General features: G+C 40.6%; 1 protein-coding gene across 7 annotated transcripts in view; it reads right to left on the reverse strand.

Annotated features, from left to right (window-relative positions):
* Window positions 1-17,255, reverse strand: part of ARHGAP29 (Rho GTPase activating protein 29) — a 108,202-nt gene extending 90,947 nt beyond the window's left edge. For 4 of the 7 annotated variants that reach the window (XM_078332569.1, XM_035252201.3, XM_002751116.7 and 1 more), the window contains exons 1-2: window positions 6,495-6,674; window positions 231-467 (exon numbers count right to left, since the gene is read on the reverse strand). In XM_078332569.1, coding sequence (XP_078188695.1) covers window positions 231-435 — 205 coding nt within the window. In that variant the 5' untranslated portion in view covers window positions 436-467; window positions 6,495-6,674. Of the gene's footprint in view, window positions 1-230; window positions 468-6,494; window positions 6,675-17,069 lie in introns of those variants that run through there. The other 3 variants (XM_017974961.4, XM_009001739.5, XM_078332568.1) reach the window with 1 other exon arrangement.
* Between the last annotated feature and the right edge of the window lie 1,834 nt (window positions 17,256-19,089).

The raw sequence follows: 19,089 nt of genomic DNA on the forward strand, positions 1-19,089 counted from the left end.
CATTTTTGTATTCTTACTCCTTCACAGTGAAGTTTCTATTCTGTATTACATTATTATCTGATTATAAAATGGTTTACACTGTAAACATCAAAGATTTGGAGGAAAAAAGCCCTAAAATAACTAAAGTAGAATACCCTGGTTCCTACCACTGTGTACAAACTTACCTGCTAGGCCAGTATTTAAAATTTTACAAACTATCCAGTAAGGATGTTAATAGAAAAGTGACAAACCTGAAAATATGGCTTCTTTCAAATATAGTAGCATGTGGGAGAACTTCCTGATATCATTCACCAACTCCTTGATGTAATCCGGATCAAAAACAGAGTTGGAACTTAAGGACTTGAGCCCCATTTCAGAAGCTGTAACATCAGTAGAGAGTTGGCCTGATGCCCAAGCACGTTTTTTCTTTGTCTTTTTCTGTTTGTGAGCAATCATCCTTTCATGAAACAGTCAGAAAAACTGAAATCCTTAAGGGGATAAGAAACAAAACAAAAACAAGCGGGGAGAGAGAAAGAAACACAAATACTATAAATTAGCCAGGGAAACATTACACTAGATTTTCACCAACAGCCCACAGCCCACCTTGGTCTCTATTTTAAAATTTTTAAAAATCAATAATCACTGTATTATTGATATTAGCAGTTTCCATTTATTAAGTGCCAGTAATTCTGACAACTCTGACGTGCAAACTATTTTTCTTTTCATTCCATAAATGAAGAACCTGAGGTTTAGAGGTTAAAAATTTGTCTAAGCTCTCAACTGATAATGAACTAGGACTTAAACTTTGCCTTGATGCCAAAATCCATACTCTTAATAACTTCCTGTTGATTCCTAGAGTATAGAATTTACTTTAATTGTAAAAGTTGTTCTGAAACATCACTTAGTAGAAAGTCACATTCTCTTTCCATTACATCACCTTCAAAAACAAAGATGAGATATGGGCTTTGAAAAAAGAAATATCTGTTTTTAAAATCCTCCTCTGTCACTTACTGTATGATCTACTCATCTCTTTACTTTGGCATGCTCATTTATAAAATGTGAATAACGTCCTGACAACACCTATTTCAGGAAGATCATTCAGGGATTACATGACACAATAATACGGAAGTGTCCAGAACGTAAAAGAAGTCCAATTACAGTTTTTCCAAATAATGCATATACATACATATACACATACACACACATGACACATCCTGGGTTACCAAGTCTCATCAAGGATATGTCTATGTTGAAAACAAGTTACAAGGATGTCCATTAATCTGACATACCCTGATTGGTTAAATAAATAAATGTGTGAATATCAGAGCATTATTTTTGATAATCTCAGGATGGTAATAAAAAGGTAACTTTTTGGTGTGAGAAAAATTTGGATTTGAATCCTGGCTCTAATGTTTTCTAGATAAGTGACCAGTACATTTTATTGACATGCTTGTGTCAGGATTAAAAGGGATCACAAAATCAGAAGACTTCATATGTTAAAACACCTAATACTGGCACATAGCTGGAACTCAAGAAAATCAGTTATTTTCTTCTTCACCCTCATTTTACGTTTCCAGAGTTAAAAGTCCTAATCTTGTTTGTATCTCTCGAAATCAAAAAGAAAATGACTGGATGAATTAAATTGACTCACACTTTATTATTGACATCTTTTTTTCAACTATTTCATCTTGAGTATTTGACTACTTCAAAAATAACAGATGACTAATGACCTCTATAAAATTTACAGTAGAAAGTTTTTGGAGGTTTTTTTGTGGGGGAGGGGTTGAGTCTGGGTCACGTTCTGTCACCCATGTTGGAGTATAGTGGTGTGATTATAGCTCGCTGCAACCTCAAACTCTTGGGCTCGAGGCATCTGCCCGCCCCAGGCACCCATGTAACTGGTACTACAGGGGCACAACACTACACCTGGCTATTTAAAAAAAATTTTTTTTTTTTGTAGAGACACAGTCTCACTATGTTGTTCAGGCTGGTCTTAAACTCCTGGGCTCAAGTGATCCTACTACCTCGGCCTAACTAAATGCTGGAATTACAAGCATGAGCCACCATGCCTGGCCCAAATAGAAGGTTTTATGTAATATCCATTTCTAGTCATATGTAAGATATATTATTGTATCATTTACTCCTTCCTATATCTCATCTAACTCCATAGTTTTTTTCCCCCTTTCTGATCTACATGGTTCCCTAATCAATCCACTTCTCTCTACTGCCACTCTAGTGATTTACCATCATTTCTTTTCTGAGCTACTGTACTAAGTTCCTAATGATCTATCTGCATCCATTCTTGTCCCATCCCAAATGTAGTGAGTGAACTTTTCAAACATAAATCTCATAAAGTCATTTCTCTGCTGAAAACTGTTCCAAAGGACAAGTGAGAAAAGTGAGAAGTTATCATGCTTTATAAGGCTCAACATGAGATCTGGCTCCTACCTACCAGTGCAATGTCATATGGAGACACAACTCTTGGCTCTCAACACTCCTGCCACACACACCTCCATCTCATTCTTCTAACAGTATTTGTTTATGATGACTCTCACCAGGAAATAATTTTATATCATAAGCTGGTATACATGTTAAGTGTATTATGTCTGTGTGTGGCCCAGCTTCTGGGTAAAGCTCCATGTGATGTATTCAAGTTTTTAAATATTCCATCCCAATTCATTTTTTAAAATGCTGGGTGCAATTCACAAACTTGGTTTCATACACGTAACAGGTCATGACCCTACAGTTTGAAAAACACCAAGTGTTCAGCTCAGGGTCTTGTCTATATGTAATTCTATTTGCTTGGAATAGTCCTTCTCCTTTGTTTACTCATTCTGATCTCAGCTCAAAGCTTACCTCCTCAAAGAAACCTTCCTGGACCTTCCTTCCCCCCACATAACCACTACCATCAAACCAGAATAGAATCTCCTGTGAGATGTTGCATAGCATCCTCTATTTTTCATCACTGCTCTTACCACAGTTCAAATAGATCATGTCTTCCTAGCTACAGATTACAGACTATAATCTCGTGGAAATCAAGACCTTGTCTGTTTGCTAACCATGTGTTCTCTGCTCATAGCACAATGCTTGGCATATGAGAAATGAACTACTTATAATTATCTGCAGAATGAATAATAAATTTACAAAAAGAATAGGCGTATAAACTTATAAAGTTTCAATTAATTTTTAAAGAACAAAAATAACTCCGGGTTGTTCCAATGTTCTGAAGTGAAAAAAAAAATATATATATATGGTTTTTTTTTGAAATGGAGTCTTGCTCTGTCACCACTGTCACCAAGCTAAAGCACAATGGCATGATCTCGACTCACTGCAACCTCTGCCTCCCAGGTTTGATTCTTCTTCCTCAGCTTACCAAGTAGTTGGGACTACAGGCGCATGCCACCATGCCTGGCTAATTTTTTCTGCTTTAGTAGAAACAGGGTTTCACCATGTTGGCCAGGCTGGTCTCGCTCTCCTGAACTTGTGATCCAACGCCTCAGCCTCCCAAAGTGCTGGAATTACAGGCATGAGCCACTGCGCCCAGCCGAAAATATAAATTTTTAAAAAACTCTCTAAAATGGTATGTTTCAAAAAGAAAAGCATATGAAGCTGAGGGAAGATTACATAAAACTGAAATCAAAGTTGGGTTTCTATTATTGCTCCTCCTGATTATTAATCAGGGGACCCCACATTTTAATAATTTTTAAAGTTTGTTTATTCAATATCCTTTTGCTAATCTCAAATTATTTCTGAGAATCTAATTTCTACACTTAAACTAGTTTCAAATCTATCTAACATTAATCCTTAAATGTGTACATCATTTCTATAATGAATTCAGGGCAATTTTTGAGCATTAGTATTATAACTAAGTCTTCCTTCTCATCAACAAAAACAAAACAAAAATTCAAAGTGCCTTGTTTGGGCAGCTCTTTTACAAATCAGTAACCAAAAAGGCTATTCGCGTAACAAAACATCACTTTTGCAGTTTACTTAATAAAATCATTCTGTTTAGTTCTGACAGCTTTTAAACTTAGTAAATTAGAGAACTAGTCACTGACAGTGGTAAAGATGGTTACAAAAATTAAAGACATTAAAGCAATTTACCTATTTTAGTAGAAATAATTTACTTTAATTAATTTCATGTAAAAGAGTAACCCAAACTTTTAAAGTGTTTCAAAAATGCTGGAACATTTTTAGACAAGACTTTAAAAATCTGCAAAAAACAAACAATGAAAAACACATGGCAAGGAGAAGAGGGGCTCTTCTTCTCTTATAAAAAAACGATTATACTCTACCTCTAGTCAGCATTATAATAATTTTGTTATATATTACTATTTTTCATATTCCAAAGTAAGGAACCATTACAATTGAAAAAAAATGTTTAAAATAACAAACTTAATCCAAGCTTTCATAAATGAACTATGATGAGAAGCTGGGGCAATATACACTTTTCAACATCATATACACTACTTTCTCATGTGCTAAAATGAATATTCTCTTCTTGGCAGTAACATAATATGTAGTTACTAACAGACTGCAACTGGCAACTTAATTTAATAAGTACTGATGAATGCAAAGTACTTAGCAGAGTGCCTGGTTCATCATAGACTCAGTTACTTAGTCATTATGACTAGCAGTGCTTACCGAGGGAAATTGTTTTCAAACAAGATGGGGCTTCACTACAATACATTTGCGGACTGTGAGCAAGAAATACAGGACTGGAAACAATTGTAGAAACTTAACTGACTCTGGAAACCTACTAAAAGCTTCCAAGTGAAATCTGAACTGTGCAAATATACTTGTGCAAAAGATTTGTGACACACTAATTCTGGTGCATCTCTTTCAACTTAAAACCAACATTAAAAACATGTATTATCCACTTCTCAAAGAATTCCGCAGCAAGAAGAAAATTATCATGCAAAACTACTCGCATTGTATGTTGTAAATCTAAGTAATATGTGCATTAGAAATGTAGACACAAATTTCCTATCCCCCACAACTCCAGGAGCCTGTGTCAATCAAATGTCCGCTGCCCCATGCATACCCCCTGCCAAATGCACATTATGGCAGTAGTTTCATTTTAGGCTTTCTAATTGAAGTGCAAAACTGCCTCAAATATCTATGTTTATTATTTCTCATTTTACCATTTCTTCTTGAGGAAAAATTGCCAGATATTTCAGAAATCTGCTATTTCAGCACAATTTCGGATTTGGCAAGAATCTAAAGCATTAAGAGGCTAAAAAAAATTAGAAGATCTCATTCTGAAATGACGCTTAAATCTTTATAGTTTTAAAAAGCACTCTCCACTAAAACAAAATAGGGACATGTGAGAAAGAGTTTTATCCATACTATGTAAACAAATTGTAAAGGAAGGCATGCAATACATATGCACTTCATTTTTGTACAGTTTGAACCTAGCACGCTTTAAAAAGAGGAAGCTGCCCAGTATCCCACACCTCCAGAATGTCCAGCATTCCTGGCAGGCAGTGCAGTCCTTTGGCCAGCCAAAACTACCCATTGCCAAAGAGCACGTTCCTTAACCAAGGATTTAAAGAGGGAAGAATGGAGCAACCAAAATGAAGAGCCGACGTTGGTAGCGACGGACGAAAGATAAACCACAGACAAGAGATACAGTCACAGTGACAGATGGAGAGAAGGGAAGGAAAGCTCACTCTGCCCTCCAAAAAAGGTTTCGGGCCAATACCCTCAGAGAAACACAGTTTAGAAAAGATCAACATATAGAGACAAGAGGCTCGTCAGTCACGAGTGCTCCAACTTGAAACCACCGACTCCAGCTCACACGTCCAAAAAATGTTTTTAATTAAAACTGTCAAACCCCAAAACACGTCCACAATTGAACTGGGACAAACCTGCAAGATTCAGTAAAACGCGAAACGAAAACCAAAAGACAGAGACCAGGAGAACAATGCATAATCCTAAAATATCTCAGAAATGAGAGCCCAATTGGAGTGAGGACTGTAATCAGGGCAGGTGGGAGCGGGAGTGGAATCCAGACAAGAACCCAGACGCGTAGAGGTCAGGAGCACGGATTCCAGAGCAAAAGCGCCTGAGTTTAGGTCCCAACGCTGCCAACCACTAGTCTGTGTGTTTGGCCATGTTTTAAACCTCGATTTCCCCGTGTGAAAACCGAGTCCAACAGTCATGGACTGTCGTGAACATTAAAAGAGTTAAAATGGGCAAAGCCTTCAGAACAGCAGGCTGACCGTGGTACGCGCTGTGTGTTAACTTTAATTACGATCGTCACCGTCTGCTCCCGGCCACCGCTCGCGTCCTACTCGGCTCGTCCTCGCCTGCCTCACCCGGGGCACCCCTCGACCCAGCCGGACCCTTCCCGAGGACACCCGTCCCCAGCACAGCACGCAACCGCTTCCGCTCCCGGCCGCCCCGCAGGCCTCCCGGACCCTGGACCGCAACTCGTGAGCGCTCGCGGGGACCGCCCCAGCCCAGAACCAAAATCGCAGCGGCCAGAGCGAGCGCCAACTCCCCACACTCACCACGGCGCTCCATCCCGCGTCCCGGATGTGGACGCCCGCCCAACACCTACTGCCGCTGCCGCCGTGGAGGGCTGGAGCTAGCCGCCCCCATCCCCCACGGCCCGCGGACGCCCGGCCAAGCCGCCGCGCCGCCACCGCCACCACCACCGCCACCACTGCCACCGCCACCACACAACTGCCGCCGCCCCAACAGCTACTGCCACCGCCCCGCCCCCTGGAGCCCAGCCCATTGGCCCGCGCACCCAGGGGCGGGGCCGCCGACCGCAGCAGGTGGGGGCGACTGCTAGCTGGCTCTAGGAACTCGGCCGTCAGCTGCGGCAGGCCTGAAGCTGTCCCAACAACGTGGACCGTGTCAGCCGCCCTTTTGGCTTGCAGAGGGGCAGGCAGAGCGACTCAGAGAAAAGTCACCTGAGGATTAGATGTGGTTTATGGCTTTCTCAGATAACTAGTCTACACTTCTTATGAGGCACTTCCGTGGACCACCGTTTTCCTCCCTCTCCGAGGGGTTGGGGAAGGGCGCCACTCTTCTGAATGAAAAATGAACTACCTCAAAACCAGCCATCTACTCTGCCCCTCTGCCCTCTATGGAGGGTAGTATTTAGGCCTCTCTGTCTTTTCTTGGCGGGTGGGGGATGAAGTCTCGCTCTGTTGCCCAGGCTGGAGTGCAATGGGGTGATCTTGGCTCACTGCAACCTCTGCTTTCCGGGCTCAATTAATTCTCCCACCTCGGCTGGGCGCGGTGGATCACGAGGTCAAGAGATCGAGACCATCCCGGTCAACATGGTGAAACCCCGTCTTTACTAAAAATACAAAAAATTAGCTGGGCATGGTGGCGCATGCCTGTAATCCCAGCTACTTCAGGAGGCTGAGGCAGGAGAATTGCCTGAACCCAGGAGGCGGAGGTTGCCGTGAGCAGATATCGCGCCATTGCACTCCAGCCTGGGTAACAAGAGAGAAACTCCGCCTCAAAAAAAAAAAAAAAAAAAAAATTCTCCCACCTCAGCCTCCGGAATAGCTGGGATTACAGGCGCTCATTACCATGCCCAGCTAATTTTTGCACTTTTAGTAGAGAGGGGTTTCCACCACATTGGCCAAGCTGGTCTCGAACTCCTGACCTCAGGTGATCCACCTGCCTCAGCCTCCCAAAGTGCTGGAATTACAGGCATGAGCCACTGTGCCCAGCCCTTTCTTTCTTAACTGGACTCTCAAACTCACCTCATAATAAGGGAGAAAAAAAAAGTCTGAGAAAGATGGAATAATTTTAGCAAGGAGCAGAAGCAGGAAAGCACATAGCCCCCATATCACACCACTTGCTGGAACAAGTGATGGCACTTATCTCAGTGCTGGAACATTCAGAAAGAACTCATGGACAAACAGAGGATAAAACATGGGGAGGGAGACTGTGGGTAGTGCTGGGGTCAGAGAGAAAAATGATCACACAGGGAGAAAAAGAAAAAGGAGAATGTGCTGAGGAGAAGTGGAAAGAAAACGAGGTACAGACACAGGAAGAGAGAGGAAAATCAAGGACGGCAGAAACAAGTGAAGGCAAAAAGATAAAATAAGAAATATGAAAGGAGAGACTACCCACTTAACAAACAGAAAAGGAAGTGAGCATGACAGAACCAAAAGTAGAGTAGTGGGGTGAGAGAAAATACTCATTGACAAAGAAAGAGGGACACCTCACATAACTTTGAACGCTTACAGGAAAAACAATGCTAATACAACACATTTGGCTCCTCAGGTGCTACTTAGAAAAGATAAATAAGAAATCTCAACTCCTTGGTTACTTTGGCACCATACTGGATTTATCGGGCCCAACTTACACAAATTTTCCCCTCAAACCCCAAAAATAATAGGACCAAAGTCCTGCCACAAATACTCAGGAAACCTCAAAACGAAACTTCCTTCTAATCATGCTGAAAAAGAAAACAGCACCAAGGACTCTCACTATGGAAACTAATGATGCCTGGACTGAAGCAAACTAAAAAGAGGAAACAAAGGAGTCTCCAAGCCAAGAGGAGGCTGAACAGTGCAACCATGATTCAATCATAAATAAGGTTTTTGGAAGGAAATTTTTGAGGAAGTCCCTCAACCTCAAACACCCTATTAAGTCTATTTTAAAATATAATATTTTGGCAGAGTGTGGTGGCTCATGCCTATAATCCCAGCACTTTGGGAGGTCAGGAGTTTGAGACCAGTCTGGTCAACATAGTGAAACCCCATCGCAACTAAAAAAAAAAAAAAAAAAAAAAATTAGCTGGGTGCGGTGGTGTGTGCCTGTAATCCCAGCTACTCAGGAAGCTGAGGCAGGAGAATCACTTGAACCCGGAGGCGAAGGTTGCTGCAGTGACCTGAGATCACACCATTGCACTCCAGCTCAGGTGACAGAGACTCCATCTCAAAAAAGTAAATAAATAAATAAATAAAAATATATTATTTTGCACTTATACATCATTACCCTTAATAAAGAGGATTTTGTTGCTGATTAAAATGGAACTGGAAGCATCACTGACAAAAATCATCAACAAGTTCCTGATAGAGAGAAAGGGTATATGGACGGAGGTGGGGGTGTGACAAGGCAGAAGGGAACTCACAACAAGGGAGAGAAAAGCAGGAAAGAGAGACAAAAGGAGGTGTGAGAAGGAGAGAGAGAGACAAGTGTAGAGGAGAAAAAAGACAAGAGGGAGAGAACAAAGAAATATGCAGAGACAAGGAGAAGCAGAGAAAGAGAAAATGAGAGAGAGACAAGGAAGATAAAAGAGACTAACAGAGGTGATGGAGACTACCCACTGATACAGAAAGCAAAGAGGGCCACTTCTCACATGCAAACAGTTCTGGGGGAAATGAAGCCAGTTAGCCCAAGGCTGTATAAGAATCCAAGACTCCTTGATTACCTGCTTTTACAATAATTTTTAGACTTAATTTTAAAATTAAAAAAAAAAATGTATCCATTAGGCCTCAAACCTAACGTACTAATATGACAAGCAGTACTGAAGACACCTAAAAAACAAACATTCCTTCATACTCCACCAGAGAATGGTGCACCATGGACAATCACCCACCAATGACTCAAAACTGAAGGACATCAATGAGGGATAAAGAAAAGATTCTGAAGGCTAAGGAGAGTGGGTCCGGACAACTCTCAGGGAGCTCAAGGAGGAAAAGTCTGTCTCTCCTATCTGCTCTGGGTTATTCTCAACACCCCCCAAACCAGATCTACCTCTAAGCCATCATAACAAAACAGCCAACTATTGTGCAGAGGACCTGACACAGAGTCAAAATAGTTGCCTGTTTGGGGATCAAGGAATGTTAGTTAGATGGTTAAATAAAGGTTGTTGGAGGGAAATTTTGAGAAGTCTCTCAATCTCAATCCTTCTCTTAAACCTTTAAAGAAATACATTATCTGCCATCCTTCATCTAGAGGATGATGACATTTGGAAATATTTGGAAAACTGGTAGTTCACTTTTAATTTAAAAGGATTACTTTATTAATCTCCCTGACATGATTTTGATTGAAGTAACTTATCACAAAAATACACTTTAAGTATGAAAAGCACGTTAATATATGTAATAATACGTTTCTGCAAGTCTGAAATTCTTGGCTTATAATAAAATTGTAGCGTTCAATAAAAAAGAGTAAAACCATCAATGTATCTATCATAGATGTACAGTATCTTAAGTTTTTCAGCAAGTTGCAGAAAAACATTTCTGGAAGCAACAGATAATTTTTTTAAATACTTGTGTTTTTACCATTTATATTATTACTGCCTCTAGTATTCTTTCCTTCTCACACAGAAATTCGCATCCTCTATGACACTGTTCAAGTCAGCCATTCGGTGCAGCCTTAACTTTTATATTCCCAAAATCTTCCTCATGTGTGTTCTCTTCAAAATGTCTGTGGTACCAGACTGAACAGATTAATATTCTTTCTATCTGCAGTGGTGACATTATCAATATTGTTAATTTTGCTTCATCTTCCTGAAGTCAACTCTGGTAGTTTAGGTAGCCTACTTTTCATAGCAGAACATGGGTCTAAAAACATTTAAAGATAATCTGGAGACATTTTTGTCATAACTGGGGAAGGGGAGTCTACTGACATCTAGTGGGTAGAGGCCAGGGATGCTGCTAAACATCCTACATGCATAGGACTGCCCTCACCCCTGACAAAGAATTATCCAGCCCAAAAGGTCAATAGTGCCAAGGTTGAAACACCCTGTTCTATATCCAACTACACTTTATGAAAAGCTATAAGACCAAGGAACGTGTTAAATTATGCCATAGTATATACCCAGGAAAATCTGGACTGTGGGCCATTTTATAGGATAAATATGATTTCTTCAACAAAAAAACTGCAGGAAAAAAAATGGAAAGAAAAGTATCTAGATTAAAATATCCTTAAAAGATATATCGAATGTGACCAGACATGGTGGCTCATGTCTGTAATCCCAGCACTTGGAGAGGCCGAGGTGGGCAGATTACCTGAGGTCCGGAGTTTGAGACCAGCCTGGCTAACATAGTGAAACCCCATTTCTACTAAAAATACAAAAACTTAGCCAGGCGTGGTACGTGCCTGTAATCCCAGCTACTCGGGAGATTGAGGCAGGAGAATCACTTGAATCTGGGAGACAAAGGCTGCAGTGAGCTACGGCTGCACCATTGCACTGCAGCTCAGGCAACAAGAGCAAAACTCTGTCTCAAAAAGAAAAAAAGAGAAAAGATATATCAAATGCAGTAATAAATAAAAACAGACATATTCTTCCACTGTAGTAAACAACTAGAAAAATGGACAAATATATATACTGTTTTCAGACACTGAACTACACACAGCACTGGGCTCAGGGCTGTTATCTCTGAGAGATGGGATCACAAACAAATGAGGTGAGTCCCACAATTACCCCAACTTTCTGCCTAAATTCACATCCTAGACCACGGCACTCTTGACAAGTTGAAGAGACAGAGATCCTCGTTCCAGGAGACTGGAGTCACCAGAATCTATAGGACAAAGTACCAGAGACTTAGGATATAGAAAGAAAAAGAGCTACAGAAATTTACATAGGGAATTTCTTAATTATCTTGCTGAACACTAAGATGCACATGTATAGAGCAAAACACCACAAGGATTGGCAAGTATTTCCAGAAAGCTATAGATGGACAATTCCCAGGTTTTCCACAGGGCTGGAAGACCTCCAAGTTTTCATCAGCCAGAGTAGAGAGACCTAGTGAACACCCCAGGGGAGATCCCAGGGCATGCCTCGTAGTACATCTAACCTAGCTCTAATGAAAACTGTACTCTAGACACACCCCAACAAAGCTTCAAAACAGGCACATTTTATAATTTTTTTAGAGCTGATGTTTAAAACAAAAGTAATAATAATATGTTGTGACATTCATAACATACACAGAATCAAAATGTATACCAATAGCATAAAGGAGGAGGAAACAAAAGTATACAGTAAGGTTCTTACATTATAGGTAAAGTAGTGTAATATTACTTGAAGGTATACTGTAAGTTAAAAATATATACCCAAATCTCCAGAGATAAAGTTAATAAGTCAATAGTGGACATAAATAGAATTTCAAATTATCCTCCCACCCCACAATAAAAAGAAGGCAGGACAAGAAGAAAAAGTAAACAACAAATAGAACAAATTAAAAAACAAACAGCAGAGTAACAGACTTAAACCCAATCATTGTAATAATTACATTAAATATAAATATTCTAAACAGCTCAATAAAAAGGCAGAGATTCTCAGAGTGAGTAAAAAAGAAAGAACCAACTATATTTTGCCTATTAAAACACAGACTTGAAATATAAAGACACATATATATGGAAAGTAAACCACAGAAAAAGATACACCATGCAAATACTAATACTAAGAAAGCCAAAGTAGCTCTATAGCATAGGTATCAGACAAAGAATTTTACCAAGGATAAAGAGCAACATTTCATAATGATGAATGAGTCATTTCATCATAATGACAACAATCCTGAAAGTATTTGTACCTAAAAAGAGGTCCAGAATATGAAAAAAAAGAGAGAAATGGATGGAAAAATAGACAAATCCCCAATGACAGTTAAGACTTCAACATTCTTCTCTCAGTAGTTGATAGAAAAACAGAAAATCATTAAGAATCATTAAGGACATAGAAGACTTGAATAACACTATCAATCAACTTGACCTGATAGACATTTACAGAAAACTGCACCCCAAAACATAAGAATATACATTCTTTTCAAATGTATATGGAATAGTCACAAAGATAGACCATATATGGGATGATAAAACAAGTCCCAATGAACTTAAGGGGACTGAAATCACACAGTGTATGTCCTCTGACCAAAACAAAATTAAGTTTGAAACTAATAACAGAAAGATAACCAGGAAATCCCCAAATATTTATAAATTATAAAAAATAATTTTAAAATAACCAATGAGTCAAATTTTCACAAGAGGAAATTTTAATATATTTTGAACTGAATGAAAAGGAAAATTCATTTCAAAATGTGGAGATTACACAGTAAAAGTCATATTTAGATAAATACAGTTTTAGAAGCTTTATTGTAAAAGAGAAGGGTCAAAAGTCAATGATCTAAGCTTCTACTTTGAGCAGTTAGAAAACAAAGAGGAAATTATACCCAAAGTAAGCAGAAGGAAGTAAATAATGATAAGAACAGATATAAATGATTTAGAAAACAGACAATAGAGAAAAATCAATGTAACCAAAAGCTGGTTCTTTGAAAAGATCAATTAAATTGATACATATCTAGCTAGACTGATCAAGAAATAGAGAAAACACAAATCACTAATATGAATGAAAAAAAGGCATCACTACAGACCCTACAGATACAAGGATAGGAGGATATGAGGGAATGTTACAAACTTTATGCCAACAAATTTAACAACTCAGATGAAATGAAAAAATTCCTTGAAAGACACAAATGACTATCTCGTACTAGAAACAGAAAATGTGAGAATAGCCCTACATGTATTAAGTAACTGAATTCATTATTCAAAATTTCTCACAAAGAAAACTGTATACCTACATGGGCTTCACTGATAAAATTCACTGAACCAGATAAAATAATCCTATACAAACTCTTGGAAAATAGAAAAGAGAAGAACACTTCCAACTCATTCTATGAGGCCAGCATTACCCTGATACCAAAGCCAAAGACATTACCACGCACACACACACACACACACACACACACACAGAACAAATTTCTTAACACAGTATTAGCAAGTCAAATCCAACAATATATAAAAAGGATAATATATAATGCCCAAGAAGGATATGTCCAATGAATACAAGCTTAATTTAACATTCACTAGAGAAAAACCATGTGATCATCTCAAAAGATGCATAAAAAGCATCTGGCAAAATTCCATGCCCATTCATGATTAAAACAGTCAACAAAGTAGGAATAGAAGATAATTTCTTCAATCTGATAAAAGGCATTTACAAAAAACCTATAGGTTTTCTCCTTAAGATTAGGGTTAATATTGTTACTGAGGGTCTTAGCTAGTACAGTAGACAAGAGAAAGAAATAAAATGCATTCAGATTTAAAAAGCAAGTAGTAAAATACTCAGAGATGATGTGTTTGTGTACCTAAAAAAATCTTAAGAAGCCTATAAATAAGCTACTACATCTAATAAATGAATATAGCGAGGTCACAGAATATAAAGTCAATATACTATAATCAATTTTATTTCTATATACTAACAAAAAACAATTGAACAAAAATATTTAAAACTTCTCTTTGAGAGACAGTGTTGAAATAAAATGCAAGCCACAAACTGGAAGAAAATATCTGACAAAGGATTTGTAACCAAATATATCAGAAACTCTTATAATTCAATAAAAATAAAACAAGAAACTCAATAAAATAATAAGTATGAAGTGAACATATGCTCCACAAAAAAAGATACACAACTGGACAATAAGTATATAAAATATTGCTCAATACCATTAGTATCAGAGAAATGCAAATTGAAACTTCTATAAGATACCACTGAATAGTCACAAGAAATTTTAATTTCAGCTAGACTGAAATACTGTTGATGAGGATGTAGGGCAACTATAACTGTAATGCATGCCTCTATTCAAGGCATACAATCACTTCGTGAACAGCCTGGCAGTTTCTTACACAGGTAAATGTACACTGAACATACAACCCAGTAATTCTCCTTTTATATATATCCAAAAGAAATGAAAACATATATTCACCCCTAAACTTGCAAACAAATGCATAGCAATTTTTTCATGATAGTCAAAAGCAAAACCCAATCTCCATCAACAGATACACAAACTATGGTACAGCCTTATGATGGAATACTATTTAACATTAAATATCCACGACATAGCAAAATATCATGGATGAATGTCAAAAGCATTAAGCTAAATGAAAGAAGCCAGGCACACACACACTATATATATCTATGGTATGATTCCATTTACATAAAATTCTAGAAAATATGAACCTGATCTTAAATAACAAAAGAATTCCAGTGGTGCCTAGGTAGGTGCCTAGGAATGTGGCGCTGGTGTAGTTGTGGAGGGAATTGCAAGAAGCCTTTCATTTCCTTCACTAAAAATAAAGCATCCCTCTACTTTCCCATAGGACATTCAACATACTTGGGAAACTCATATTATACCTTAGGCCCCATCAGTATTGTCTATTGCTACACAAGATGCAAAGGTTCTACAGGACTGTCTACCACAAAATGGGATCAGACTAAATTTTCTTAGTGAATGCTGAGTGAATAAGTGGTACAAAAATGAAAATTCTTCAAGATGACTTCTGGGCATGAACTTGTTCAATGTGGTACTAATTCCTTGGGACCAAGAGCAGTGGCTATAAAAGCCCATGTTCCTAGGTCAAGAGCCTTTACAGGTGGGGAAGTGAAGGTGCTTATAACTGAGGTGGATATTCTATTTTAAGGAGGCGAGGGGAGCAGTAATGACCAACCACTATAAGTTCTCGGCCGGTGCTTTTCTTCATCTTAGCCAAAGTTCTATTTCTTGCTGATTAGGGGACTGAAACGTTTTCTACTCCGGCCTATCCTATTATCTTCAAGTTCACTCTTAAACTATTCTCAGAATCATGAGACAAGAACTGTATTACTGTAAAGCTAATAAAGCTATGGCATCAGGGTTTCTCACACAGTTCCCACAATCAAGAGGCATTCTGAAATAGACATTTCTGGCAAATTGCGTAAAGAAATCACTACACAAAAGGACCTAATCTCCAAGACTCCGATAATTTTGTTGTGATTCACTCATTCTGAATATTCACTTTCATATCTAATTTTGAAGTATTTTTCTTCAAAGGGGGCTTTCCTCTCCCAAACTGAGTAAGGAGGAAACAAAGCTAATTCCCAAAGAATAATAAAGAAAAAGATAAATGTGGAACAAAAATCTACTTGGAGCGTTCATAAAACACCTCCTAATATTTCCCTCCCCACCCCCGCCCAGAAAAAGATCCATCTTTAGAAAACAGAGGATGTCAAACATCCAAAAAACAATGTGGAACGCCACCCTTTGTCTCTAAAGAGGGGTGGTGGTGAAAAGGTGAGATAAACTCTGGAGATATCAAAAGGGCTGAAAGAAAAGGGAGGAACGTCCTTGGCTGCTCTGTTTAAGCCAAAGCCAAGACCCTCCCCGGGAACACCAGGTTTCTATCACAGACCGAGTCCCAGGACACCTAGGGAAACAAATGCACAGGGGTCCGCTCTCCTGGTGGTAGCTGCAATCTCCCAGCTTGTCATTCCTATTTTGCAGAGCACACGACTTGCACTAGAGCCATGGCTGGGAAAAGGTGGAAAGGCGAAACCTGGCAGTAATGAGCGGGGAGAGAGACAGGAGATGCCAGAGACGCTCCAGAAGGGGCACTCGGAGAGAGGGTGTTAGAAACCTTCGGTCTCCCTCCCCCAAAGTAATAAACAGCCACCGCCTAGGTGAGGCGAACTACCGTAAGAAAAAGTAAATACCCAACATGAGATGTCTGTTGCTCTACTCAGCCTTTGCACGTGTCAGACTGTAATTTCAGAAAACGTCACCAAACTTCCAAAAAGGATCCCCAGTGAGAAAGACGGACTTGAAGACCCAGTGAAGGAAACCAATGGGGGAAGGGTAAAGGAGGCCCTGAATTCCTCAGTGAGGCGATGAGGACGGGTGGCTAGCAAAGGGAGCGGGGCTGAGACACGCTCGGGGGAATCCTGGAAGGGGAGGAAGGTACACCCGGCCAGCTTCTCCCCGCCAGCCCGCTGGCGTCGCCCAACTTAGAGCGCTCACCTGGGATCTGAGGCAAACTCGCAGCGCCGGCCCGCGCCTTCCCGCTCGTCCGCCCCTGTCTCGCCCCGCGCGCCCCTCGACCCAGCCAGACCCTTCCCGAGGGCTCCCGTCCGGGCCCGCGGGCACCGGTCCCCAGCGCAGCCCGCAACCGCTTCCGCTCGGGGCCACACCGCGTACCTCGCGGACCCTGAACGTCAACTCGCAGGCGCTAGCGTGGGCGACACCAGTCCAGAGCCACAACCTCCACGGCCGGAGCGAGCGCCATCTCCCCACACTCACCAAGGCGCTCCATCCCGCGTCCCGGACACGAACTCCTGCCCCACACCTACGGCCGTCGCCGCCGCCGCCGAGGGCTGGAACTCGCCGTCCCCATCCCCCACGACCCGCGGACGTCCGGCCAAACTGCAACCACAGTCACAGCCACCACCACCACACAGCTGCCACCACCACCACACAGCTGCCGCCACCCCTGCAGCTACAGCCACGGCCGCGCCTGCCGCCCGCCCCGCCCCCTGGAGCCCAGCCCATTGGCCCGCGCGCCCGGGGGGCGGGACCAGCGACCGCGGCAGGTGGGGGCGGCTGCTTGTGGGCTCGCGAAACGCGGCGGTCAGCTGCGCCCGCCTGATGCTGTCCCAACGCAGTGCGAGGTGCCGCGTAGGCCGCCCTTTTGGCTTGCAGCGGGGCAGGCGGAGCGACTTAGAGGAAAAATCCCCTCACGCACCCTCCCGCAGGTAGCAGGTTCTCTGTTTTTGTTTAATTAGACATTTCTCAGGTGGACACTTTGAATTCCTTCCAGTCAGGACTCAGGTCTTCAACTTGTTTTTTTTGTCAGCCGTCTTCCTCCAGCCTCCTTCTCCCATTCAATACATTTTGTGCTTAACTTTGAAACTGTCCCTACTCTTCTGTGTCTTCAACTGATTGTCACTTTTAGCAAACTAAATAAATTACTCAAAACAACCATTAAACAGTCCCCTGCACATGGCAGGTGCTCATTAGATGCTAATTGATTGCATGTCCCCTAACCATGCTACCTGCTTCTTACCATTAAGTGCTCCTGAGTCATGGGACTGATCAACTCGGCGGGGGAAGGCGCAACCAAAATAAAGCATTTATCTAAATGTTGGATCACACATCATATCATGTTTGGAGGGAAAAAACTGCATTTATAGTTAATAGAGTATATATTAGTAACATTTATCAACTCTACTAAGAATACCTTTCCTGTCACCTGTGCTGTCACATATAAGCACTCCATGAGTATTACCTGATAAATGGGTAATACCATGGAAAAGGAATTTGGAAAAATCACTCAACATCATCCTCTCTCTAAATATTTTTCAAAAAGATTAAGTATTTGTCATATTCTTCACCCTTCTTTGTTAGGAGAAATACATTTGAAAACATTCTCAAAGGAAGATGGTAGTTTTTGTTTTTGTTTTTGTTTTTAGAGAGAGGCAAGGCCTTACACTGTGCTCAGGCTGGGGTGCAGTGGCACAGTCATAGCTTACTGAAGCCTTGAACTCCTGGACTGAAGGGATACTCCCACCTCAGCCTCCTGAGTAGCTGGGACTACAGGCCCATGTCACCACACTCAGCTACTTCATTTATTTTTATGTTTTGTGGAGATGGAGGCTTCACTGTGTTGCCCAGGCTTGTTTCAAACTCCTGGCCTCACAAGATCCTCCTGCCTCATCCTTCCAAAGTGCTGGAATTATAGGTGTGAGCCACCACACCCGGGTCACTTTTATAATAAGTAAATATGATTATTAACTGAGAAAGAGTGAATGTCAAACATCTGCTGTGTAGGACAAGTGACAGTGTTTGGCAAAGAAACTACAAAATAAAGGGCAGTATCTCCACCAAATCCTCTAATGCTGACTCAGCATGTGCCCTGAGTCATCCTTATAAGCCAATTAGGTTTTTTACCTATAAATGTTTCTTTATTAAAGTGGCTCATGATCATGGTTTTGGAGGACAAAGACTAATGGACACCCAAACAAGAAATCAAAGGAATAATTGGATACTGCATTAATAATGAAACAGATGGTGTGGTATTGTTTTTATAATTGTGGTATATATTAACACATATCCACTCTGCCTATTGAAATATTCTTCATTCCTTCCATGATCAAGAACCCTACCTCTGTTCTGAAGCCTTTCTGTTCTCTCCAGTGAAAATTAGTCATCCTACTTGACATCATATGGTACATAGGATACTATTCTTGTGGCACTTCTGGTTTTGGTGCAATGGTTTTTGGCGGTGTTTATGCTAATTAGATTGAAAGTTCTACAGTGCTAC

The sequence above is a fragment of the Callithrix jacchus genome, chromosome 7, assembly GCF_049354715.1.
Source record: "Callithrix jacchus isolate 240 chromosome 7, calJac240_pri, whole genome shotgun sequence".
NCBI lineage: Eukaryota > Metazoa > Chordata > Mammalia > Primates > Cebidae > Callithrix > Callithrix jacchus.